This window comes from Xenopus laevis, chromosome 4S, assembly GCF_017654675.1.
Source record: "Xenopus laevis strain J_2021 chromosome 4S, Xenopus_laevis_v10.1, whole genome shotgun sequence".
Lineage (NCBI taxonomy): Eukaryota > Metazoa > Chordata > Amphibia > Anura > Pipidae > Xenopus > Xenopus laevis.
Genome location: NC_054378.1, coordinates 55,881,042 through 55,907,746, shown reverse-complemented (window position 1 = coordinate 55,907,746; position 26,705 = coordinate 55,881,042). Strand labels below are relative to the sequence as shown.

At 35.9% G+C, this 26,705-nt stretch overlaps 1 protein-coding gene across 1 annotated transcript in view; it reads right to left on the bottom strand.

Annotated features, from left to right (window-relative positions):
- hydin.S (HYDIN, axonemal central pair apparatus protein S homeolog) overlaps positions 1-26,705 on the bottom strand; it is a 117,237-nt gene that overhangs the window by 70,010 nt on the left and 20,522 nt on the right. Inside the window, exons 8-23 of the mRNA XM_018260632.1 lie at positions 25,970-26,171; positions 24,113-24,296; positions 20,197-20,296; positions 17,899-18,017; positions 13,589-13,812; positions 12,473-12,540; positions 11,108-11,340; positions 9,457-9,557; positions 9,094-9,229; positions 6,647-6,811; positions 6,141-6,293; positions 5,241-5,479; positions 3,101-3,341; positions 2,472-2,615; positions 1,567-1,707; positions 425-738 (exon numbers count right to left, since the gene is read on the bottom strand). Coding sequence (XP_018116121.1) covers positions 425-738; positions 1,567-1,707; positions 2,472-2,615; positions 3,101-3,341; positions 5,241-5,479; positions 6,141-6,293; positions 6,647-6,811; positions 9,094-9,229; positions 9,457-9,557; positions 11,108-11,340; positions 12,473-12,540; positions 13,589-13,812; positions 17,899-18,017; positions 20,197-20,296; positions 24,113-24,296; positions 25,970-26,171 — 2,764 coding nt within the window. The remainder of the gene's footprint in view (positions 1-424; positions 739-1,566; positions 1,708-2,471; positions 2,616-3,100; positions 3,342-5,240; positions 5,480-6,140; positions 6,294-6,646; positions 6,812-9,093; positions 9,230-9,456; positions 9,558-11,107; positions 11,341-12,472; positions 12,541-13,588; positions 13,813-17,898; positions 18,018-20,196; positions 20,297-24,112; positions 24,297-25,969; positions 26,172-26,705) is intronic.

The window sequence follows — 26,705 nt, the reverse complement described above, 5'->3', positions numbered from 1 at the left end:
TCCAAGTGGGCCTTCAAAAATGAATTTATACTGTTTCCACTGCAATCTTCGAACCCTGCTGTATTTTTATTCCATACTGCTGTACTCCCTGTCACCTACTTTACCAGGTTATATACCAGGTTATATAATGAAAAATAATAATATACGGTATTGGCATTTTAACATATACATATATATCTATATATCTATCTATATATATATATATATATATATATATATATATATATAGATATATATAGATATATATATATATACACTCACAATTTGGAATAAAGCATTCCCAGGCCAGCACTTCCCTTAGTAAATCAAGTGATTTTATTTTTCAAACATCACAGTGCTCCAACGTTTCGGTCCCTCTTGGGACCTTTTAGATATATATATATATATATATATATATATATACACACCTGATTCCTTCAATTACCTAATTTGACTGTCCAATTTCTCAGTGAGGTATGACCAGCGATAGTGAACTGGCAGAGGGCTGTTGTTTGTAACAGTAAGCTCTTGGACACTCTCAGTGTCATTTAAAATGCAACCAAAGTGGATCTGTGTTGTGGGGAAGTGTAGGTTTGGAAAGTGAACCTCAGCCTGAATGGATATGTGGTCAGTATGTGGATGCTCAGCATATCGGATTGTCAGAACTTCATCTATTACTCGACTCCTTAGATCATGGATATAAGTTGGGTCAAATCTTACAGTTATTTCCTTCTCTTCTCCAGCTTCCAGAATATGAGGCTGCAAAGAGGTAAAAGCATAACTTAACATACAAAAACAAAAGATACAGGATAGACTCCAGTGCGTGCACACATCAATTAGAGTATAAATTCATTCAATTAGAGTATAAATTCATCCATAAGTTAATTAAATTATTAAATACAAATCAAGTATTGGTATTAAAAAGTTCTTTGTATAAATTATTAAATAGCTAGCAGTTCATGAATTAAAAAGTTTGAAAGTGAAAATAGAGTAGAGGTGGAGCTGTCCGATTCATACAAAGAAGTTTTTAATAACAATACTTGATTTGTATTTAAAAATTTAATTAACTTGTGGATGAATTTATACTCTAATTGATGTGTGCACGCACTGGCACTTTAATGAATGAATTGATATATAATTGGTTATTAATTGGAATATAAGTACTAATTTATTTGAATGAATTTATGGACTGATTGAAATTACTAAAGAGAAATTAACTGAGCATATAATCGTTGCACTTATAATCAGCACTAAGCACTTTACACATTCACTTTTATTATTTATTATAGTAATCGCGACAAATAAAGTAAAACAGATAGTGTGGGGTTACTACTTTCTCTTCTTTTGACTTATTGGTGTATTAGTAATCACACCTCACATACTCTGGTGTAATAAGTGATATAGAAGTTAACTACAAGAACAAATTTTTGTTTTTATTGGCAAATATAAATAGAAAAGTATATTCTTAAGAAAATGGTTTATTTAGATGTAAAAATATTAAGAAACTCTGGCTTAGTATCTAATAGCTATGAAAATATGAATTGCCTAATGAATATGCTATCTCCTATCTTAACCATGTCCGATTACCTTTGTTTCTCTATCTCCAGGGTTATCATTATTGCATAAAGAGAATGGCTCATTCAGCGTCAGAAATATTGTCAGTGGAAGAGAAGAAATGTTTTTCATTCTCAATGATTCATACATAGGAACAAGACAGTCATCTGGTTGCTGGAAAAAAAGAACCATACACAAAACTGTCAAAATATAAATCATGGTAAATAAGGAATACAATTATTCAAATTATAAGAAAGCAAAATAAAAACCCTATTTAATAAACCAAATATAGACAATAATTGAAAGATGCAGGTTGGTGAACTATGATAATCATATGTGTCTGTAGCCATACTGTCTGTATTCATAATTTGAATTTATGGAAATTTAGCAACTAAATTTGTAAAGCTTCTGTACACATTAAAGAAATAAAGTACTTTTTATTTTATGGTAATAATTAGTATTTGGTAAAGCTGTAGGATTACAGTATACCATAGACTGTTTTGTTGCAGGGGATTTGTAGTTCTTCCAAACATTAGTTCCGAAAGCCCTTGTTACACCTATAGAGGGCAATTCTGTGAAATAATTTACAAGAATTTATGATCCCCAGGGTTCTAAATTCTGAGATAACTATACTGCACAATTTATTACTAGGGTAGTATATTATATTTTAAATTGGGGCATCTAGAGGGATTCCCTGCAGTTCAGTCTATAATATGATATATCAAACCTTTCCTTACTGGTGGGATTTTTTCTGATAGAACTTTTCACAAATTGACATAGTTAACAAAACTGGTACCTCTGTCAGTTTAGCGGAATGCGCTCCTCCGCTTTGAGCATTTGAACACCATTCTTATTCAAATTACTGTTTGGTAAGATTTATCAACAAGTAAAAATGACAGAGTAATGTTTGCCATTCACTTTATAATCTAGAGTGTTACCTTCTCGGTGTAGAAGTGAAGGTTCTCAGAAGAGAGGTTTAAAACAGGAGCAATAAATTCACATATTACATCCACCATCATGATTGTTTCCTTTCCTGTCTGATTTCCGATAATGGCCTGACCCACAAGCTTCTCCTTCACTACCTAAGAAATGCAGATATACAATAGGATCTATGTTCATAAAGAATGCTATTTTATATTATCATAATAGAAATGTTAAAAAGAATTAGTCAAAGAAGATCACATGCACAAGCTTGGAGCAAAGAAACTAGTATCACTTTTGACCTTTTTGCATTGTTCGATTAACAATTTATTTGGTTAAGAATCAGTGGCACCAAAGTACAGAGATTTAAAGTTTAGCTTTCAAAGCACTTTCCTCCACTAATTTGAAAGCCCACCTAAGAGGGAAGGTCAAAATGTAACGTTGTTCTGTCTGCAGAGCAGCTCGAAAAATGTATTATTGCAAAGAAAAGGGGTTATATTTTTAAAAGGAGTTTAATTTATAAAATTATAACATTAACATTAGTTCTCAAACAAATGGAGATCTTTATTTATTTGCTAAAAACAAATGGATCTACAAAGTATAATCAACGAGAAAGTTGTTTCTCCCTTTGTTACTTGATTCTTACCAAAGGAAGGTCAGAGAATCCCTCAAGGAGTACATCTACACTTTGACCTGGAGTAAGCTCCATGCGTGATGGACGCAGTTTGAAAACTGGGCTTGTAATCTTGGAGTTAGTGGCCCCTGTTTTTATGTTAGCGGGCTGTGATCGTTTTCGTTGCAGGGAGAATCCGTCTGTCATCCAGTACAGCTGTTGGGTACGACGTCCTCGATTGGTCATAGTAAAGTGGTACTGACAGGGGCCAGCACTAGTAAAAAAAAGAAACATTTTACTAAACATTGACTAGAGAAAGAAACATAAATAGTGGAAGACATGATTTTGATAAAGACATAAAGAATCTGCACAGTGAGAAATATTCTGGTCATATCAAGTATACACTAATATTATATTGACTACTGTTTATATGAGTCAATACATGGATCATTGACCCCACTTATGAAATGGTTTTATTTACCCTTTAACATTTTAGAGTTTTGTATAATGCTTATTTAAACCTTAAAGTGTTGTAGACAGGAAGATACCAACAAAAAAACTTTGTTGAGGAGATACAGTAAATGATCTGTGGGAGGCTCCAGAGAAGTAGCATGGGTCATATCACACACAGATTGCTCTCCATTCCACCTCTTGTATTACTACAGGAGCTCAGATGAAGTTGTGGTGGTGTTATCTTCCACTGAAGTCTATTATACTGTGTAAGATGCTAAACAAAAGGCGCTGACAGTAATGAGACCTGGCACAAAGCATCAGCAGGGGATAAAAACTGATACACTAACACAAGGGCCAAAGAAAGCTCACAGATAAAGCATTTCTCCTTTAACTATCCATCTCTTATTTAGCTCCCCAGCAGCATGAAGGTGCCCCCAGAGGGACAGTGGTTAAAAGGGTTAGTAGCAATTTATAAAGGCATTATGTTGCAAACTGCTGTTGTGCTCTGTATGAAACTTTGATCATACACACAAAGGATCTGGTGTTAGATGTAGCCCTAAACAAAAGAGCAAGAAGAGGAGAGCTGGAAATGAAACCATCTCTTCCTTTATAAAGTAGCAATACCTTGTTCCCCTCCTCTGCAGACTTATTTATTTTCCAATTTTCCACTGACACTCTAGACATTCATAATTCCAGTACACATGAAGTATTCAAATGTTACCACTCTATTTATAGCTGGTTTTGAGGTTTCTCTAATTGAAAACAACTCCCTGTAATTACATTTTCCAGTGGTCTAGACTAATATACCTAATGGGTTGTGCTTTCATCTATCTTCAGTTTATCTGACAAATACAAAGAACTGTAATGCACAGACATGTACAGTCTAAAGACAGCAGCTAAGGGTGACAGGAAGAGGATTGCACTTTTCTGTTGATGTCTATAGAGAATGATAAGAAAGTCCCCCACCACTGATAACATATGAATAAAGAAATAATAGCATGCGTTTACTAGTGCAAATACCTATAGCAATCAATTAATCTTACCTTTCATTTACCCTGAACAAAGCTAAACTCTGATTAGTTGCTGTAGGTTACTATCCAGGTGAAGTATTGTCTAGTTTAGTAAAGCCTGACAGAAAGTAATTGTCCTGCATCCATAAAACACTCTATAAATTGTAAACACTGACACACTTCAAACTAAGCGATCTTGTCAAAATAATCTAACAGCCAGCATCACATGGCAGTCTCTGTGTTTGTTCTCTCACTACTCCATTCATGCTTTGCTGTTTATATATTTACTCCAGCCTATAAAGCTTTGTATCTGCCCATTTACAGCATGCAGACAGAAAAGGACTGTAAGACTGAAAAAAAGTGCATCAGCCATGAGGCAAAGTGAGTTGTGCCCACAGCAGTAGTTACATATGCTCCCATAAAGCACGATTAACTGAAAAAAGCAAAGCTTTAAAATCAAGAAACCCTTGCTGAAGGACTCATTTACTATAATATATAGTATATATAATTAATATACTGTATATAGTATATTTTGTATACAATCGGTATGTTCCATTTATACACCCATTTACTGTACAGTACTGCTGTATATGGTGGTGTTTTATAAATAATAATAATTACAAACTCTAAAGGTTTTAAAGTACATGGACCGGACAACATTGTTTCTTTCCTGAATGTTACAGGCTCTTTGGAACCTGTAACATACCTACCTGAAATGTGCTCCCAGGTTTAAGACCGGAGCAAAGGGTTTATCAGTCACAATGGTAGTCCCAATGCCCTTGGCATGTAAGGGTATGAAGTAGGTGTTACTGTTTTCAATCATCAGCTGGATTCTGTCTTGGAAACTAACAGTGTCATCCAAATGAGCAAAAACTGTTAGTTGTATTTCTCCATGAGGAGGGACCTCACCATGGCTTGGCTCAATGCGCCACAGAGAACGCTTCCGTGTCTGTCAAATGGTAAGAGAAGAAAAAAATGATGAAGTATTTAAAATTGCAAAAAGTTTCTGACAGAAATTTCAGAAAAATTCAAGATAAAAAATAACTAAAAGATAGAAGCTTGGATTTCTTGAATTGAAGCTTCTGTTTCAAATCTAACTTTGGCCAGGGCCCACATATTCCAAATAAATTTGAATAAATGTAAAAGCTTCAGCTCAATAATTATTCAGAGCACAAAATAAGTGATGATAACATAGCTTCCAGTTGAATCAAAGTAATGAAAGAGGTATACAGCATGCAATGTGGTAGGTGGGAAGAAAAGAAAGGCAATTAGCATTTATTAGAATAAGCAAAACATGATTCAGCTGATAGAACTATGCAGAAAGCATAGATATGTGAGTATGAGAGTAAGTCAAAGGTTTGCTATCAAAGGTGCTTGGATAGGGAGGGCAAAAGAAGATAGACAGGTTGAGTTTGGCAGGTAGGACATTTTTTTTTTATTTAGTGAATGTGAGAACAGGGATGGAGATGATAATATTTAAATATGTTGCAGAGCATTTACTTATATGACCAATGCATTAAACATTACTTTTGCAACAAAGCCATTCTAATCTCTGAAACTGCTTCATCCCTAAATAGTGACTCTATTTATATCTATTAATAATTGCTTACCATATGTGCCATGAATCGAGCTGGTATCAATGATTGATTGCTCAGATGAAGGATCCTTGGTATATCAGTCAGAACCTTGATATTCCCAAAGTCCATCTCAGTGGGATATACATGAACAACAGGACCTTCTCCTGTGCACAGAAGCAGCACCTCCTTACAACACAAGCAAAATACAGTGTTAAAATGGTTTTTGACCACAATAGGAAGGAATGTAACTAAAAAGAATGAGGGGTAAAAGAGGGCTTGGAATAGTTATTGTGATTAAGCCTGCTAACATGATCATACAATGATCTACTGTATACATTAACTGGTCAGTTACATTGGGCATTTGATGGATGCAAGATAACAAATCTCCTATGGTGGCATTAAATGAAATCCTGAGCATTCTCCATTTTAAATTACAACTGCATTGCTACCTACAGTATAACATATTTTCAAAACAAAATCCCCTTCTCTCAATTAAGCAAATGTTTCTTCAAGGAAGATTATACATTATAGCTACTAACCAGTGGAGACTCATTGCATCCAAAAAGTGCAATTTTGGCCTTGATTCCCTGGTCCCCAGTCACTTGAGCATTCAAAATGATGGGCACATCCACACTTTTCTGTGGCTCTATGATACCACAGGGTTTGGGACTGTAATACAGCACTGTAGAAGTTGCATCTGGTTCCTAGAGATCAAGTCATTATTAGAACTAAGCAAGGCAAGAAAGATAGTACAATACATGTAACGGCTACAATAACATTTCATTATTGATTGAGGTAGTTGAAATAAAGGAAGAAATAGAAAAGTAAACCAATGATCAGGTTATTTCAACATATTTTCTTTCCAAATTCTTCTTATAGATAAATATTTAATCCATTTTATGGACTTAAGAAATAAATCTAACAGCAATCAGTTTCTGGGTAGCTGCTGGGAGTGGTTATCCTGCAACTGTAAAAAGTCACAAATGAAACCAATTCATGTGCATTTAAAGTAACTACAAAAATGTTTGCGTTGTGTTTGTAAACTATGTTTATTGCCACATATTGTTTACAACAATGTTGGTGATATTCAAGGATAAGTAAACCTTTAAAATAAGTGAATGTAAAATTGATGACAGCGGTATTGTAAGCACTTTTGTAACTTACATTCATTAGTTTTTTAATGCCAAGATATTAACTCTTTAAGTGCCACAGACAGAAGAATCTATGAGCTGTGGATAAAAGGACTTAAGTGGCACAGATCTTCGATCTGCTGCACTTCTGCATTGGGGAGCAGAGGAGTGGCTTGTAAAGCCACTCGCTCCATCCCCGCCGTTCCCCAGAGCGAGTGGAAAGGGTGGCCCCTGGGGCACAATTATCCAGGGGCCCCAAGGCAGCAGCAGGCATGTGAAAACCAATCGTCCAGCTGCTGCGTTCACTTCCTGGACCTCCCTGCACCGACCCCCACCAGATCCTGCAAACACAGAGGTCTCTTCCAGTTCCTGAGATCCCTCCAGCCAGATTTGCACCTCCTACTCCAGTTAGTGTTATGAAATTTTCAGAAATTTCATAAAAATCACTATGTTCAGCATAGTTTTGCAGTTAGTAAATATTTGTTTTTAGGGGGTCAGTATATCTTTTTGTGTCCTTACCCTGCAAAAAATGCAATAAATGTGTTAATTATTCAGTAGCAGAATTGACTTCCCGGAAAATTTGTTTGCGCTAACTTCATTTTGGGGTCTCTATGACGCCAGATACTTTGGAGTAGAAAGACATGGTTACCCATTTTGGATTTGGCTGCATGTGCACTTTGCAAAAAAAAATATATATAGATGTATCAAACTGTTCAGTGGACCCCTGGAATTCAAATTAATGCAATGAGGGAGATAAGATGCTATAAATTGGAAGCTTTGATGCGATTTTCAGGTATTTCATCAAAACTGACAATTTTGGTAAAGTATTGGCGACACAGTAGTTTGGAGGAAAAAGACATGGTTACCTGTTTTGGATTCATTGAATGCGTGCATTGCAAAATATATGGTTTTGAGGGGTCAATTTATCTTTTTGTGTTTTTACCCTTCAAAAAATGCATAAATGTGTTGAACTTTCAGTAGCTGAAGTGACTACCAGGACAATTTTGTGGTCTCCAAACACCAATTTTTGCGAGTAAAATAAAATAGTTTTGTGGTATAAATCCGTATATTGTGAAAAATTGCAAAATTTCAATTAGTTTGGTATTTAGAGCTCTAAATCTTGTCTGTCCCCCCTCCCAAGGAAATGTCCCTAAAATGAGAGAGCACAAAATGTTCAAAAACCATCTGGCGCTGAGTACAAATGAAATGTGAAATCCTGTAGTCAGTTTCCGACTATTCTGACTACCAAGTAGTCAAGGAAGTTGTCAGTGGAAAGGAAAAAAGGCTGCTCTTTAAATTAAAAAAATAAATGAATGCACATTGCAAAAGTTCTTAGAATAGCACTATAATCAATATTACATTCACTTATTTTAAAGATTTACTTATACTTTAAAACCAGAAACATCTTTTTACAAAATAAATATTCAAAATAATTGACCTGTATAAACATTTTATTACTTATACACTGCCTGTTTTCTCTGTACTGCTAATTTGCAAAGCTGTAGAGATTGGCATTATTTATGTTTTTTACATTTGACCTTGTTAATATAAAATTACCTCTTAATATAGGACAACCACAATGAAGACAGGTTGATTCACTTCACAAACAATGATAATATTAATTTCAGTTGCACTTTGGTGAAAAATACAAATTACATTTCTTCCATTGTTGTATTGTGCTTAGTATATATGCTATGCATCAATTTGTACTAACAAATCTGACAATAGGCTGATCTTGTCTAGTGCATCACAGGAATTGCTGGAAAAGTAGTTTTTAGAGCTGTTCCTTCACACTTCTAAAGTCATAGCAATTCATATCCTGCAGAGAAAGACTCCTCCTGGATATGCAATGTTACCTGTGGCTCTAATCCATAGCAAGCAGGAAGGTTACTCAGATTTTTAAGAGTCATTGTCTTCTCATAAGGGTAATGTAGGAAGCAACGACTGAATTTTAGTGTAGAGTCCTCTAGACAAACAGTTGGAACAACGCACCTAAAATATAAAGTTTACACAACTTTTTAATAGTCTATTATTAATAAAGCAAATGGTAAAACTAAACAATACAGGTAATTGTGGCAATAACATTTCTCTTGATATTTCAAAGCAAATGTGCATTCTTTAAATAATTCTAAATTATATTTTGGCACACAAAAATGCATCTAATTCTGTTTATACTGTCAGAACTTCCGAAAAATCAGTTGCATGATTTGTGCAATTACCTGGCAGTAATAGGCAAAGCCAGAACTTCATCTCCGATACCATCCACATCCACCACTAGGGCCATTTCATATCTTTTCACTTGATTGGAACAAATAGTGACCTACAGCCAAAAGAAGGAGGTAACTATCAATAGTCTATCAATGATCAACATATTAAAATTTACAAAGCTATGATAAATCACCCTTTAGTGTTCAGGTTAACGAACTAGAAACCCATAAAGTAACACAAATTCCATTTATTAATAATAATAATAACTTATAAAAATAAGTAATAATAGGCATGCACCAAATCCATAAATTCATGGATTTGGATAAATACTGAACAAAATCGGAATCCTAGGAAAACCTGCATCATCTTTCAGTTTTCCAGTGATTTAGAATCCCATGACATTAGCGAGGTTCACATTCAGTTTGGCCAAGCATACAGAATTAGGGTTAGGAAAGCATAACGGGAACCTTCCAACTGTGTCGGTTGGGGAAGAGAAACTCTAACAAAATTTGCATTTGGCCCAGAATGCTCTATTTAAGCCACTATGGACAAGCTCCCAGAATTCCAAAATATAATTGATCTCTGAAGTGCTTCAGAAAAAAATCTAATGTGGCTTATTTATTGGACATAAATAATTAGTTTTGGCAAATATAAAATATATAAAAAGTTGCTCTTTCAAAGAAATGCTCTCAAATTTTAAATGTGTAAAAGTCATATTATACCAGTGGTGATACAAGAAACAATAAAGATTCCAGTTTAAATGCATATGGCATGCAGTGATGTTTTTGTGTAATGCTAAAACACGAATTATTACTGAACAAGTTCAAAACAATTACAATGTAATACTGACTAATATTATTATATGAATTGTAACGCAAAAAATGTTATGGTTTACACACAAACAAATAAGGGGTCATGTGATTTCATAATAAAATCTTGCACTGGAGTGTACATATGATTGAAAAGCCATTTAATGGGAGTAATAGTCTGAAGAGTCATGTAAATTTGATGGGTAGCTAAAAAGGTGGAAGGCCCCAAGCAAACAGCTGTCTCAACCTATAAGTTTGTGAACTGGAAACTGTGGTCCTGACAGATGCTAATAATTTAAACCTGCATGCCTGTAATGCTATATATGGAAAAAATACAACGCAGGGCAACAAAATTCTGTGTGGTTCACTTGACCTGGATTGCTCCTGTTGCTCATTTGTAATTTATTTTATTGCTGTCATTCTATAATTTCTTTCACTCTTGGGATTTACACAATGGCTTCTGGGGTCACGTACAAGTAGTACAAAACAGTTCTGTCTGCAATTACCTATGCAATTCAATCTGTAATATGATATGAGAATCACTGATAAACAGGTAGCATTATATTCATTCATGCTAGAAACTTTAATAATGTCTTTTTTCCTGTTGCTTGACCTTGCAACCTTAGATACATGATAGACCTTGTTTGTGTGCATTTATTATTTAGAAGGCTCTATTGGATTTTGTACTAGTAAATAAGTCATGCAGCATTCAAACTGATTGAGTATTCTAAAACAATATTAATGTGAAAACAAGTTAGGTGGTCCATAAGAAAAGTTGGGGTTCCTATTTTTTATTCAAATAATTATCTTTATCTTGATGAAGAGGATGGAATTTACCTATGGGTAATTTTACCTGTATATCTAATTGTCCCTGAGATCGAATAGTGCCTCTGGAGGGAATGATAGAGAACTCCTTTGGGCTGGCAAGTTTAACTCTTCTTCTCCATGATGAACTCCTGTCATTCAAAATCTGATTGGAACTTGTGATGCTTGGCTCCCCAGTGCCGTCTCCAGGGATGCGCAACTCAAAGGTCATTGGTACCAACGATGTGTTATTAAGGGAGAAAGTTAAAGTGGACGGAAACCCTAAAATGTAATTTATTAAATGGCATCAGCATTTAATATGCATTAGGGAAATACAAATATCTATTAAAGGGGTGTTTCACCTTTAAGTTAACTTTTAGCATGCTATAGAATGCTCAACTCTAAGCAACTTCAATTGGTCTTCATAATTTTTTTATTATAGTTTTTCAATTATTTGCCTTCTTCTTCTGACTCTTTCAAGCTTTCATATGGGGGGTCACTGACTCCATCTAAAAACAAAATGCTAAATGTATTGTTATTGCTACTTTTTATTACTTATCTTTCTATTCAGACCACTCATATTCTATTCTTATTCCAGTCTCTTATTCAAATCAGTTCATGGTTGCTAAGGTATTTGGGACCCTAGCAACCAGATTGCTGAAACTGGAGAGCTGCTGAATAAAACGCTAACTCAAAAACCACAAGTCATAAAAAATTAAAACAAATTGAAAATTGTCTCAGAATATCTCTACATCAAATTAAAAGTTAATTGAAAGGTGACCAATCCCTTTAAACTATTAAATTTCACAAGACAATGATGCAGAAATCAAGGCCTCTAAGGGGAATTAAACATATGTCTGGTCAAAGTAGATCTATATTTTCTACTGCAAATCATCCCTCCCAAACTTAACAACAACTACAGGAAAAACTAAATCTAAATCCAGAAGGAAATATATTTAACATCATTTGTTAGCTTAAAGATCACTTTAGCATTTCTTTGCTCTAGGCCAGCCCAAGTTTAAATAATGACAAGCAACATTTTTGTACATATTATACTTATTTTTGTGTGTGGGTGTGTATGTGTATGTGATTAAATTACATAGTTACATAGTTACACTGGTTTGTTAAGTTGGGTTGAAATAAAGATCAAAGTCCATCAAGTTCAACCCCTCCAAAAGAAACCCAGCGCACATACACATTGTATGACAAAAAGTATATAATACTATGATATGATAATACATTTTAGTGCTCATTTAGGAACAAAAATGGAAATGGATAGGTTTAAAACGGAGTATACTTAAACACAAAGGTAATTGGCTCCTATAAATGCTTCTTGTGCCAGGCTACAATCTGTATCTGCTGTATCTGCAAAAAAATTTACTTTGCACACTGTATCTCCATATAAACTACTCACCGAATGAAATATCTCCAAACTGAAGGGATGGTACACTAAAGTGAAATGTCGGCCCAATGATACATCCACTGCAGAAAAGACAAGTCCCTCAAAATGTTTGTATTACAAATAAAGTCTAGAAAAGCTGCCAAGTCATCATTTCTAGTATGTGTATGACTGAGTTGTTGGACATGTTTACATGCATAGAAATATTGCTAGAAAATAAGTCACTGAATATACATCCAAAACTGGATAAGCTAACTACATGTTGTTTTATATGTTTGGACATTCATGGTTCTGGGTATTAAATTGCCTGGGAGGCAAAAAACTCATAAACAATCTCTATTGATTCACATGGCAAATAAATATAAAGCAATCAATGTACATCATTAGGTGAACAAGCACAAAAATACTTTATATAAACTGCATAAACACCATATACAGTACAGCTTGGACTCGCTTAAGGAATAGTTTAAACTAAATTGCTTTAGCAGCATTTCCAAGCTCTTACAAGTATCCACAATTTATATCATGTCTCCAATCTTAGAGCATGACTATATTCCGGGAGATTAGTATCTTATACAGCAACAGAAACACATCTAAACATCAGACCAGATCTGGAACAAACAGTCTGAAGTTGCACAGTGGCTACAATATTAGAAACACAAACATACAGTAGCTAGAAGTGTGTACTCAAAAGCTGGGGAGCAGCTATGTGAAGATAACATACGTATATGGAAAAATGTATTCTTCATACATTTATTCTGAGCTTATTCCAGGAGTCTGGTTTTATACTGAGTCTGTAGTTTATAGACTGTTTTGCATTAAGGCCAAAGTTGCTTGCATTTCATTCTTAAATCCAAATTTATACTAGAGTTCACACTACTGAGAATTCTAGTTTATACCAAGATTCTTGTTAATACAGCTTGGATTCCACCAAGAACCATGTTTTATACCATGATTACTATTATAAATAAGAAATATGTGTGTGCACATCCTATGGTCATATATTTATATGAACCATGGTGCAATCAGCAAATAAACTTTACATCTGTTGAACTGTATAAACCTTATTTAGTAATGAAAGAGAACCTAAAGGTACATATAATAGCACACACCTCTGCACAGTTAATGTACCTGATAGTTAGTTTTACTGCCTCACAAGCTCCATCTACACTGAAGTGGAACTCCTCTTTGAACTCTCCGAGAACACTGGAGCACACTGTTATTTGGATGGCTTGGTGTCCTGCAGGCAAGATGATGCCTTCATTGGGACTGAAAGTGAAGCAAGAACCCACAGCAGAGGAGGGAGGTATTAGAGTAAATATTCCATCAACAGCTCCTCGGTTTGTCAGGATAGCCTTGCAAAAATAAAGAAAAAGAGAGTGATAAGCTGCCAAGTAAAACTGTGAATATTAAGAAGATTATGGCTACCAGAGACTATTGGAACATGTTTAATAGTGGTTCAAAAGGAAGGGAAATTAAACATTCAGCAAAAGTTATATCCTTCTGGAAATAAAAACTGCAGCACAGTAATGTTCCCTTTAATTCCTTATCGACTATGTGTGCAAAAAATCTTTTGTGTGCACTTTTTAAACTTTTATGGGTAGTTTTTAAAAAGTGTGCACTCAGGTCAGAATTAATGCAACATTGTATGTTTTCACACAAAATTCTTTGTGCGCACCACAATTCATTGTGTGCGATGGCCTCATAATTTATGTATGTGCCACAAGCGCACATCTTAGAGGGAACATTCCAGTACAGCTCTAAATATTATATTCCAAAATATAATGAATAAATTGCCCAACACAGCCATCAAGCTATACAGATAAGTGGGCTAACCCTTGGACCTAAAACACAATATTATACTTATTCAACCCGGCAGTTGTACCCTAGTCAGGCAAGAGACACCATTTTGGAAACTATAATCCATGGTAAAAATAAATTTTTTTTTTTGTTAAAGTGCACTGTGATCTTTTTCTGCAAGGCTGACATTTATGGTGTTTGACTGAAAATATATTTCAACCTAGGTTATTAGTTGCAATAATAATGTCTACACATGCACTGATAAAATATTATAAATACCTATTTAAAATTATAAACTTACTAAAGCCCCACTGTATATAACAGAATGTCATGATTGTTGACCTTAAATCCTAAAAAAACTAAAGACCACAAGAATCATCTGGATAAAATTAGTCAACCATGATAAAATCTCTTATTTTTACTCTGTAGTAAGTAGTAAGTACAGCCTTGCTGTCATAGTCAAACTGGACAACAGGATACTGGGAAATTTCCCAATGGGCCCCCAATCTTGCTGTGCCCTACTGTCTGCCCTTAAGCTAGCCCAATTCAGGAACTTTACAACTAAATTCCACTGTGAAATGCACAGCCATCTTTCATCTGATGTGGCCTGACTGATACTGCGAGTGTAAGTAGCTGTGTGGTGCAGAGTAGTGAGGTGGAAAGGGAGCATGCAATGCTGCAGCGGATGATGGGCCCTTGACTCAGGTACCCAGTAGGTTTTGGTTACTTCAGTTCAAAACTGTTTGCTGTACTATGTATAAGACACTGCACATCATGCATTTTACCATTTTCACAAATAGATTCTGAATTAAAGCACTTTATATCTTGTTGGCGCTATAAAAATAAATGATGATGATAATTACTTCAGATTTGAAACTGGCTTAAGAATTTTTCACATTTACAAATAGAAAATATGCACGCATACATTTTCTGCAATATATTTTGCCCAGATTGATTTGTGGAGTATTATACTTAGCACCGGGCAGTCGAGGACACAATAGAGTTGCGCAATAAAGGACACATGTGCACAACCGTGTGCAACCGAGGACGCACATTTGACCAGAGTGGCACCCACTTAACATGTCTATTCATATATTCTAAGTCTATACATAACTAAGACCACACAAAGGGGCAAATTCACTAACATGCGAAGTTGCGCCAGGCGCAACTTCGCCGCACTTCGCCAGGTGTAGTTTCGCCACGGCTCCGCAAATTCACTAAAATCCGAAGTTGCGCACAGGGGTAGCGTAAGGTTGCGAAGTTGCGCTAGCGTTGATTCGCTATATAAAGCGAAGTTATGCTAGCGAAGGCTAATTTGCATACGGCGAGAAATTCAAATTTCAATGGAGGAACAACGTATCTGCACTACAAATGGCTAGAAAACCTTCAAATCAGCAAATAAAAGTTTTATTTTGCCCTACACATGTGCTGTCTAGGTAAGTTGCCATGAGTCAGGAAATGTAGGGGGGAGGAAGGGGAGCCCCAAAAAATTTTTGATCTTTTTTAGCCTATCAGCCATCATGTAGAAAACACGCCAGCGTTTTTTTGGGACTTAGAAAAAAAATTGACTTTTTTTTAAACAATCCCTATCAACTCTATTGCGCTTCGCCAGGTTTGAGGTGGCGAAGGAAGTCTAGCGTAAAAGGTAGCGTTCAGTACACTGCGCAAGTTAGTGAATTTGCGTAGTTTCGTCACTAGCGAAGATTCGCCTGGCGTAAGGTTGCGAAGTAACACTAGCGAAACTACGCCAGCGTTCGTTAGTGAATTTGGGCAGTAGCGAAAATGCCAAACGCTAGCGAATTAACGCTAGCGTTCGGCGCTTCGCGGCTTAGTGAATTTGCCCCAAAGTTAGAAGAAACTATTTTCTGTGTCTGAGAACTATGGCCATCAGTCTGTGAACCTCATAAATTTAACCTGATAAATCTAACATGATAAATCTATGCGCATGGAAAATAAAGGTAACATTAGTGAGATATAATTACAGGATAGGTCTAAATATCATCTCTTTTTTTAAAAAAATCTCTGTATTTCATTTTATGCCCAAAAAAGGCTACAATTTTATTAAACTGCAGTATTTAATCTAATGCCCAGCCCAAATGCTCTAGGTGCACTATTTATAAAAAATATATATGCCAGAGTCTGCTGGATTTTACTGCAAATGTTTACACTTGAATTGACTTAAAGTTAATTGAACTGTATATTTAAGTGTGGTGGCATCTCTGCCTGCTCTTTCTAACCTCTTAAATGTAATCATAAAATGTAATCTTAATGCATGCCTCAGTAAAGTAATTCAGAATATATTGGTATTCAGTTAACCCCCACATTTGGGTCCTATTACAAATACTCAGTATAGTCAGTATACTCAATATACTCAATTCAGTATGTGCCATTAAAATGAGATGGTTAGCCAAACTACTACTCTTTCATAACTTTCCCACATATGTTCCCCCATAATCTGATTAGATTTGCAGAAAGAAATATTGACCTTAACTGGAGTCAAAAAAGATAACAATGGAAAAATGGCCACAACCCAATTCATGGCGGTATCACAATCCCAGTTCTTCCCAAAACCTTGCTCTAGTTAAATATCATGTTTCCAAAGTAACAATGGGATCTTGATGAGATTAAGTACATACTGTGTGTGCCCCCTTTAAGAAGTGGTGTAAAAATACCGTGCCGGGCCCCCTCGATTGTTTTTGAGTATGTAAGGAGGAGATTTTATTAACTGTGGAGGAGGAAACCCCATGGTCCCTTTCCCCTGTTCCCCATGCCCCCCCTATAAGAAAGAAGTTCTACATCCACAAAAAAGAGATCCTGCGTTTACAAGGAATAGGAAAACTGCAAAGGTTAATATAATATCCAGACAAGCACATTTACGATCTTTTTAATTAAAATGTAGTTAATAAATCAGTCTTCACATAAGCATTGATTCATGTGCTTTGTGGAAAGAAAATGACTTACTGAAGCATTCTCTTCACTTGGACCTCATCAACTATTTACTATTGCACTATACATACAATTTGCCTCAAGCAGAGCTATTATAGTATCAAACATTTATCCAAACACTGATACACAGGGAAGCAGTGTAGCTTCAGACCTGGGGTTTTCAGGATAACGGATCTTTCTATGATTTGGATCTTCATACCTTAAGTCTACTAGAAAATCATGTAAACATGAAATAAAACCAATATGTTTTACTTCAATAATGATTAATTATAACTTAGTTGGATCGAGTACAAAGTAGTATATTATTACAGAGAAAAAGGAAATCATTTTTTAAAATTTGGATTATTTGGATAAAATGAAGTGGGAAATGGCCTTTCCATAATTTGGAGCTTTCTGGATAATGGGATATACCTGTACCTTCAAGGTCAGGTTTGAAATGTGAGTGGACTGGATAAATAAAAACAAGTCTCATTTTCTGGAATCACTCTTTTGGGACCAACATATACATTGACTGTTTAGAGATGTCTTAGCCACATAAGGCTCCTCCTTACAATTACATGAAAATGCCACAAGCAAAAAACATAACGAGACTTAAGGAAAATTTGTAAATTAAATTAATGTAGATAAACCAAAAAATCACTGTGTGTTTCCTGAACAAAAGAAAAGAGACCAGCATAGTCTGTCTTGAGGGTCACCTCATAGCTGTGGATAGAACCAACAAAGATCTTGCCAATATCCAGCTGATCAAAGTTAAAATGAAGCTTTGGCCCAAGGCCTTCACCTCGTATTCGTAACGGAAGTCTTGTTTCTCTGCCTAAGATACAAAAAAAATAACAATACAAGTTTCAGTTATACATTCTTTATTGGATTGGTCTAAAGCTGCAAGATAACATTTGCAAAGAACTGGAGCCACAATAAAAAAGAAAACAATAATCAGAAATGCATTTTATATTAAATGAAAGGCTTTTTAACATTTACTATTATGAAAATGAGTAAATAAAATGATTTTGTATAAATAGATACCCTGACAGGAAAAAAAAACGCTATAAAAATTAAGAACAGGGGTTATGATGTGATAACTGGTTTTCTATCCAAACAGATATTGACACAAATTGACATTCTAGTAAAACATATATTGAACACAGGGGCAAGTTTATATACACAAGTGTATATTTGCAGGGCCGCCATTAGAAATCACGGGGCCCCGTACAACAAAATTTTTGGGGGCCCCTGGGCCCCGCCCACACTGACGACCAAGCTCCACCCCATATCCCACCCACTCCACATCGCAGTTAAAAGACCACACAGACATCAGCGCTAAAAAAGTAACCCCCCCCCACACAAGTTGTAAAAAGCTATTGATGGTCAGGGCCCCCTTATAAAAAATTGGTGGCAGGGGCCCCCTTATAAGTTAAAAAAACTTGGGGCCCCAACAAAAAAAATGTAAAAAAAAAACTAAAAAAAAACAACAAACATTGGTGGCAGGGGCCCCCTTATAAGTTAAAAACAAATTGGGGCCCCAAAAAAAATTTGAAAAAAAACTAATTTTTTTTTGAAAAAAAAAAACATTGGCGGCAGGGGCCCCCTTATAAGTTAAAAACAAATTGGGATCCCACAAAAAAAATGTAAAAAAACATTTTTTTTGAAAAAAAACTGGTGGCAGGGGCCCCCTTATAAGTTAAAAACAAATTGGGGCCCCAAAAAAAATTTGAAAAAAAAAACATTGGCGGCAGGGGCCCCCTTATAAGTTAGAAACAAATTGGGACCCCAAAAAAATGTAAAAAAAAAATTTTTTTTGAAAAAAATAAAACTGGTGGCAGGGGCCCCCTTACAAGTTAAAAAAAATTGGGGCCGCCAAAAAAAAAAAATTCGTCCTTCGTGACTTCGGGTCTTTTCGGTGCTTCGGGACTTCGGCTTTTTCCGTGACTTCGGGTCTTTTTGGCGCATCGGCTTCGGCTTTTCGGCACTTCCGCATTCGGCAACGCAAGAGGCAAGACGTACGGCTCGGGCGCTCGTAAGGGGGGCCCGGATCTTCAAAAAATGCAGCACTGCCGGGCCCCCCTTCATGCCCGGGCTCGGTACGCTTGTCCCCCCTGTCCCCCCCTGATGGCGGCCCTGTATATTTGACCACGTATATGAAAAGGGAACTATCATATATATCAAAATGCAATTGCCTGTAATTGCAAAAAATAACGCACATGCAAATTACAGGCCTTATTGGTAAATCCTTCACAAGTTGCATTCTTGTTTTACTTCAGTGTGAATAGTGTTACTGTGTTATTGATTATGTAATCAAGTTGTGTGTACAGGCATAACATGCAAAGGAAGGCCTAAAAGTAACATCTCCTCAAAGCATGAATTTTACCTCTTAAGTTGTGTGCTTGAGTGTACACATATTCATTTTGAGGGCAGCACACGGTAAATTGTGGCATTCATAAAGAATTACATGTGGAAACCAGGCCGGGACTGCCCATCTGGCCATTCAGACAAATGGACCGGTGGACCACTCTATTTATAGGCCTGGGGAGCCAAAGCCGCCAAAAAGAACCAAAGCCACCAAGAACAAAGTAGCTCTTACTTAAATGGGGGAACATGGCCACTAATGTTTTTTTTTAACTTGGAGGGGCTGGCCACCAATGTTTTTTTTTTGCTTGGGGGGCTGGCTACCAATTTGTTTTACTTTAATGTTTTAAAGGTGGACCCTTGGCACTAATGTTCTTTTTTTAACTTGTGGGGGGTTGCTCGCCAAAGCCGCACATTAATATGTGGGTTGCTTTGATTTTTTTTGCCAGGGCTGCTTTTTTACTCTCTGTCCAGCCCTGATGGAAACATATCTTTTAATGCTTAGGTACAACCAGGGTTTTGTATAGAAAGTGTGTACAGACACAAATACCTTTGTGAATATTGTTTTAATGTGTGCAATTTTGTACCTTATACTTGTGCTTATATTAGTAATTAATTACTTCTGTAACACTCTTGATATTACACAGTACCTGTTATGTCACAGTAGATAGTCCGTTGGTAGATCTTCGGTGCTTGAGGTTTGAAAAGCACAGTTACTTCTACAGATGAATTTGGCCAGACGTCACCTTCCTGTCAACACATACATTTTCATGGAAATGAAGGTGCTGAATATAAAGTAGCACATATTTCTACATTATAATTAAAAGCAAACATTCATATGAACAATGACCTATCTGTAAAATAAACCATTATGATATTTTTATGGAGATACAACCTTAAGCATGAAAAACACAATATTTGGAGATTACTATACTATTATTACTACTACTATTTGGGGATTGGGGAGTACTACACAAATGTTAAAATACCCCAATAGGAGAGAATTGACTGGAGTAACATGGAAGGATTGGTTTCAAATGCAAAGACTGCAGTTTTCAGTACCCTTTTTATGGACAATGCAGCAGCTTGGAAAACAACCAGGGCAACATCAGTAATCATGTGGCCCCAATTATTAACCCACTGGTCACCTAGGCTGCCAGGGTGGTGGGAGTTGCTAACTAGTGAAAACCCCTCACATACTGAATGGTTGAAAAAAATGCATAATGTATAAAACAGTGAAACAAAATCACCAGCACTCAGTCTGATGCTAGAAACACTCTTGTGCCAGTGCTCAGTCTAACCTGTATTCTGGAGTTGGCCAGCAGATAGAAATAAGCCATTATTTGTATGCAAAAAGCAAAATGATTTCCATAGCACAATTTCAGCCTGTACAAATTATAGGTTCAGCTCCCTAGCCACATAGAGCACATAACTGCCGCTGACATCTAACACACCTTCTAATAAATTTTATGCAATGATGAGAGGAGTCAATATTTTTATTAATATGTCAATGTGTTAAATGACCTTCAGGAAGTGTTAGCATCTGTGATAAAATTCGAACTAAAGAGAATCCCAGTTCCAATAACAACAATAATAATAATTAATATGCCCCTTAACAGTTTACTATTTCCAGAGAATGGTTGCATTTTTATTTTTGTTCTTTATCCATATAGTGCCAACATATTCTGTAGCACTTTCCAGAGATTGTACATCATTGAGTCCCTGCTTCAGTGGAGCTTGCAATCTATACTCCCTATCTCAAACACACACTTAGGGGCACATTTACAAAGCTCGAGTGAAGGATTCGAATTAAAAAAACTTCGAATTTCGAAGTGTTTTTTTGGCTACTTCGACCATCGAATGGGCTACTTCGACCTTCGACTACTACTTCGACTTCGAATCGAACGATTCGAACTAAAAATCGTTCGACTATTCGACCATTCGATAATCGAAGTACTGTCTCTTTAAGAAAAACTTCGACCCCCTACTTCGGCAGCTAAAAGCTACCGAAGTCAATGTTAGCCTATGGGGAAGGTCCCCATAGGCTTGCCTGCGTTTTTTTGATCGAAGGATATTCCTTCGATCGTTGTATTAAAATCCTTCGAATCGTTCGATTCGAAGGATTTAATCGTTCGATCGAAGGAATAATCCTTCGATCGTTCGATCGTAGGATTAGCGCTAAATCGTTCGACTTCGATATTCGAAGTCGAACGATTTTAGTTCCTAGTCGAATATCGAGGGTTAATTAACCCTCTATATTCGACCCTTAGTAAATCTGCCCCATACTGTAACGACGGTCAACTTCATCAAGAACCAATTAACTTGCTTGTATGTTTGTGGTAGGAATTTGGAGAACATGAAGGAAACCCATAAAAGTACAGGGAGAACATACAAACTCTTTGCACATGTAATCAAAATTTATAAAATAGGATCAACCTGCAAAGTGTTTTTTTTTTTTTTTTACAAATGTCCAACAAACAACTCCAAATGTATTTTAGGAGATCCCCCATAGGCTAAAACACCAATTCAGCAGGTTTTATATGGCAAATTCAAATGGGACAGTACATGATAAATTTCAAAATTCGAATTTCGATTTTTTTTTTTTTTTTAAACTCAAATCAAATTTGGACTATTCCCTAGTCGAATCACACTAAAATAAACTCAAAATTCGAATTTAAAAATTACAATTTTCAATTTGACCCTTGATAAATCTGCCCCTTACTGCATAAAATGACTATATAGAAGATTTGTTTCGTACTGAATGTGTGTTTCAATTTTGAATGAATGAATAAAACAGCATTTTTGAAAAGAATGTTAAAAGAATGTTTTCTAGGCTGCTGCTACTGAATTAACTGGTTGAGTGTACTGCTTTATTCTCTATAGAAGGTGTAGAATATAAGACAAATGTGTTTGCTGGGCTGCAGCTGCAGGTACAGTATTATTATGGAATTTTATACGGAGGGAAAATTAATGTGTAATTAGCACAAACATGCGATTACCATCTGCTCTCTGTGCTTCACTTCCGTGGAATAGATGGGAACATAAGACGAGCAAATGATATGGAACTCAATAACACAATGAAGCTAAAAGTTAAGCCCATTTAATGGGGGTTGCTTTGTGTCTGCCAGACAGTGTTAAAAAGCATGTCAAAAGGAACCTGAGTTGCCTTCTTTGTTAGAATACTGTTACAGTAATGTGGAACACAGGAATAATTCCATTGCATTACACAATTTAGAAATAAAGGAGATCATAAAATCCAAGGTCCCAAACATTCTGGAAAATCCCATACCTGCTGTTGCTAAAGATTGAACAACTAAAATGCTATGTTTTCATCACTCCATTGTATCTCCAGCATAATTTCAAAAGAGACCATGTTATAATCACTATTACTACTACTAGTGCAAGTTAAAAGAGAGAAGTAATGGCTCAGTGGCCAATTCAATGGACACAACCCCAGATGGGGCCTGTGTTGTCTTCGTCACTCCATTGTCTCTCAAACATAATCTCAAAAGACACCATATTATAATCATTATTACTACTAGTAGTGCAAGTTAGAAGAGAGAAGTAATGGCTCAGTGGCTAAATCATTGGACCCCAACCCAGGAGGGGGTTGTGTTTGATCAATCTTTTGGGACATTACTTTATTCCCTGCTGGTGTCTTAGACAGTAAGCTGTATAATAAAGGAATGTGGCTGTGTCTAAATAACTGTACACAGTACTACATGTACTACATGTAATCACACAACAAGGTCTTAATGATTTGTAAGAGAGACCTGTCATTCAAATGTATTTGTTTGTCATATATTTTCTACCTGATACAAAAATACTATATGCACATACTGGAAGTTAATTTGTATATAACTAAAGTGCAGGATTTGTGGAAAGTCCACCTAGGCCCGGGCCTAGGGTGTCAGGATTTTAGGGGGTGGCGTGCTGCCCAACCACATCCACATTGGTTCAGAAACACTGGGGATGTGCAGAAAATACAATCATTTTGTGAATTTCCCGTGCCCAATCCACATTGCTCCGGTCCCGATTATGAAAATATGCATGAATAAAGGGGGGGCATGAGCGACGAACGGCAATGGGCCTAGGGGCGTCCGCTATATAAATCCGACCCTGCTAAAGTGCCATAAATCTGAAATATGTTAATTCAGCATTGTAGAATTAAAGATATTCTTTTTGTGTCATGCATAAATGTGTAATTGTTTCTAAACCTTTTTGTCGTAGGAACCAAATTAATTGCAGAATCAAATTTGTTATCACAAAACTGATTTATATCATTTGTAATGTGCCTTGTTTCTATTGCTTATGCTTCACATAATAACATGGATTATGTAGATCCACCCTAGGCAGCATATGGACCTAGTCTTGGTTTTAACCCATAAATTAAGAATTCCTGATTTATGGAAAAGCCATTACCTCGCACTGTGCTCCTTTACATATATATTAACTTTTTCTGCATAATTGTAATGTACATAACACATGCATGTGTCAGTGATTACAAATCATTTACATACTTTCTGCAATATTTTTTCTTGAATTTTAATCCCATATGAAACTTACCACTGGTTCAATGTGAAAGATATCATCTGAAAACAGCATATTGTCACCCTCTACCATCTTGCGGCGGTTTTGAAATGTGCGACTTAGAAGTGAAAGGCGTTCTCGAATTGAATGATCTGCACTGCACTCTTCTAGAAAACGATCTGTTTCTGCCTCTTCCTCTGACTTCAAATCAGAACAGAATCTGGAAATAAACATGGTTTTCTTCATTTTCTACAATAAATCAGCTGTATTTTCTTGTTTTTCTTTTTCCTAAAGGCTATTTTTTAAGTTCATCGAGACCCGAACTGCCCCCATTAGCTCAATAAATAGTGACTGTCTATGGCACTTTATAGTAGTCTCCCTGGCATTAGCCAAGAATCCACAGATTGCCAGTCCAGGCCTAGACAAGTTTGACAGAGCTAAACATAACTCACAGGTCATGTAGTTGTGTATCCCAAAGAATGTTTGACCAACAGGTGAGCGTCAATAAGATGCAGCAAAATAAAAACAACTAAAGAAGTGTGCAATTGTTGCAAGAATTGTACATTTCTGGGTGATAAACATATTAGTGTACCATACCTGTGGCCATTATCAGTAACCTAATAAGAACAATTTGTACAGAGATAGGACCTGTTATCCAGAATGCTAGGGACGTAGGATTGTTTTGCCTATAATAAGTAACTTTATTCATAATAAGTAACTTTATTCATTTTCTCACTGGCATTACTGTTGCCTCAGCAAGTAGAAATAGTTGCTCTATGGCACCAGTGATTATTACCTGCCAAGCATCTCCTATATGTAAAACAAACACAGACACAGTAATAATACACTTGGCCATTGACGCTGCTTTGAAACTGATCTGCTTTGTTGTTACCCTCAGTATGATACGTATGTTCTGAGCTCCCCAATGATCACAGAGAAAGATTATCAAGTGTGCAAAAATGGACCACCACTAGCTATGATGAGATATTAGGAGCATCATAATCTGCATCAGAAATCATATTTATCATCTTTTTTTAATCCAGGGAACCCTTTACTTCGTATATTACCTTTTTTTAAGCCTTAACATTTACTACACTTTTGAATTAATTACTCAAAATTTAAACATGCTTATACTCTAGTGAAAACTATTTTTTTTGAAGCCAAGAACAGTAGGAACATAAAGCATACAAGACCTGTTTCCATGTAAAAATCTAAGTCATCCCAACAAAGAGAAAAAGGACACATAAGGCATGGATGGATTTCACCCTGAATAAAAGTTGTTCTTGTAAAGTGCTTTTTTCAGCACAAGACTGTTCATCTTTGGCTAATGTCATTAAAAATTGAGGGAGTGGAGAATTCTTAACTGTGTCCCTTAGAGGCAAACATTGTTCCAGTTATAAGATTCTTCTTTCTCCTCTCACCTTAACTACTGTGAAAATAAATATATATAACATGTTTTCATACTGTAGTTCAAAAAAAATGTAAAAGCCATTTTATATACTGCCTGTTTCTTGTAAATATTTAGGACCTGTTCTTGCAGTTTGTTTAATGCATTTCTCTTCTACAGTATTTTCTTTACTACTTAGAAAATAGTACATTTTAATTTAAATTTTAAATATTAAACAAGGCAGAAAGAGCATTCAGAATTGCTGCCTCAGATTAACTGGAATAAACAAGGAGGAAGGAAAGCAAAATGTCACCACAGGCAATCTGGGCCAAGTTTTACTTCTCTTGCAGCACATACTCTGGAATATTCAGAGGTAGCTGACCAATGGAAAAATAAACCTCATCGTATTATTTAAAGTGACTAGAATTCACCTTGCATTTGATAGAATGTTTATGGAGATAATGCACTACTTTTTTTTCAAGTAAAGAATGCCTCTATCCTCTTACCTTAGCTTTTGATGTTCCTCCTCCTGCTGACTTGAGAATGTTTTCCACTGGAAGTGAGCTATAATGTCACTGCGATTGCTAATGGTTACTGTCCTCTGACTAGTTAGTGACAAGTATGTTTTCTCTATGATTAGGGAATTTTTGTCCAGACGGACATTGATATCAGTGGCAGCTCCATACAAACTGACATGAACATCTTCTCCTAGAAAAAAAACAATATTCATACACAGACTCCAGCCAATTACTCTTTACCAGCCTTACAATAGGTGTATTGTATACATGTCACATTTTAAGGATTGATATGTTAATCAAATTTGACAGAACATAATTATGATTAACTAAAGGTGAAAAAACACTGAGCTACTGGGAAATATAAATAATCAGGCAATTTACTTTTGTAAATGTAATGTAGAGTCAGATCAGATGGCAATATGAGGTTTATTTGGTTGTCCTTTTTTTTTACACACCATTAAAAATAGGTTCCCTAGGGTACTGCAGGGATGGACCAGTAGCTAATGTACAAATTAATGAAATGTTATTTATCATGACCCTTATTTCATCAAGGTAAATAATAAGAATGCTATACAGCAAGCATTGCCATTCTATTGTTTAGCATTAGTAGTGTTTAGTGCATCCATGACTTAGCACCAGTGATCAGGCTTAAGATGCAGTTCACAATATTATAAGTGCAATTACAGTAAAATGATAATTTTAAATACCCTGATTTCTCTCATGC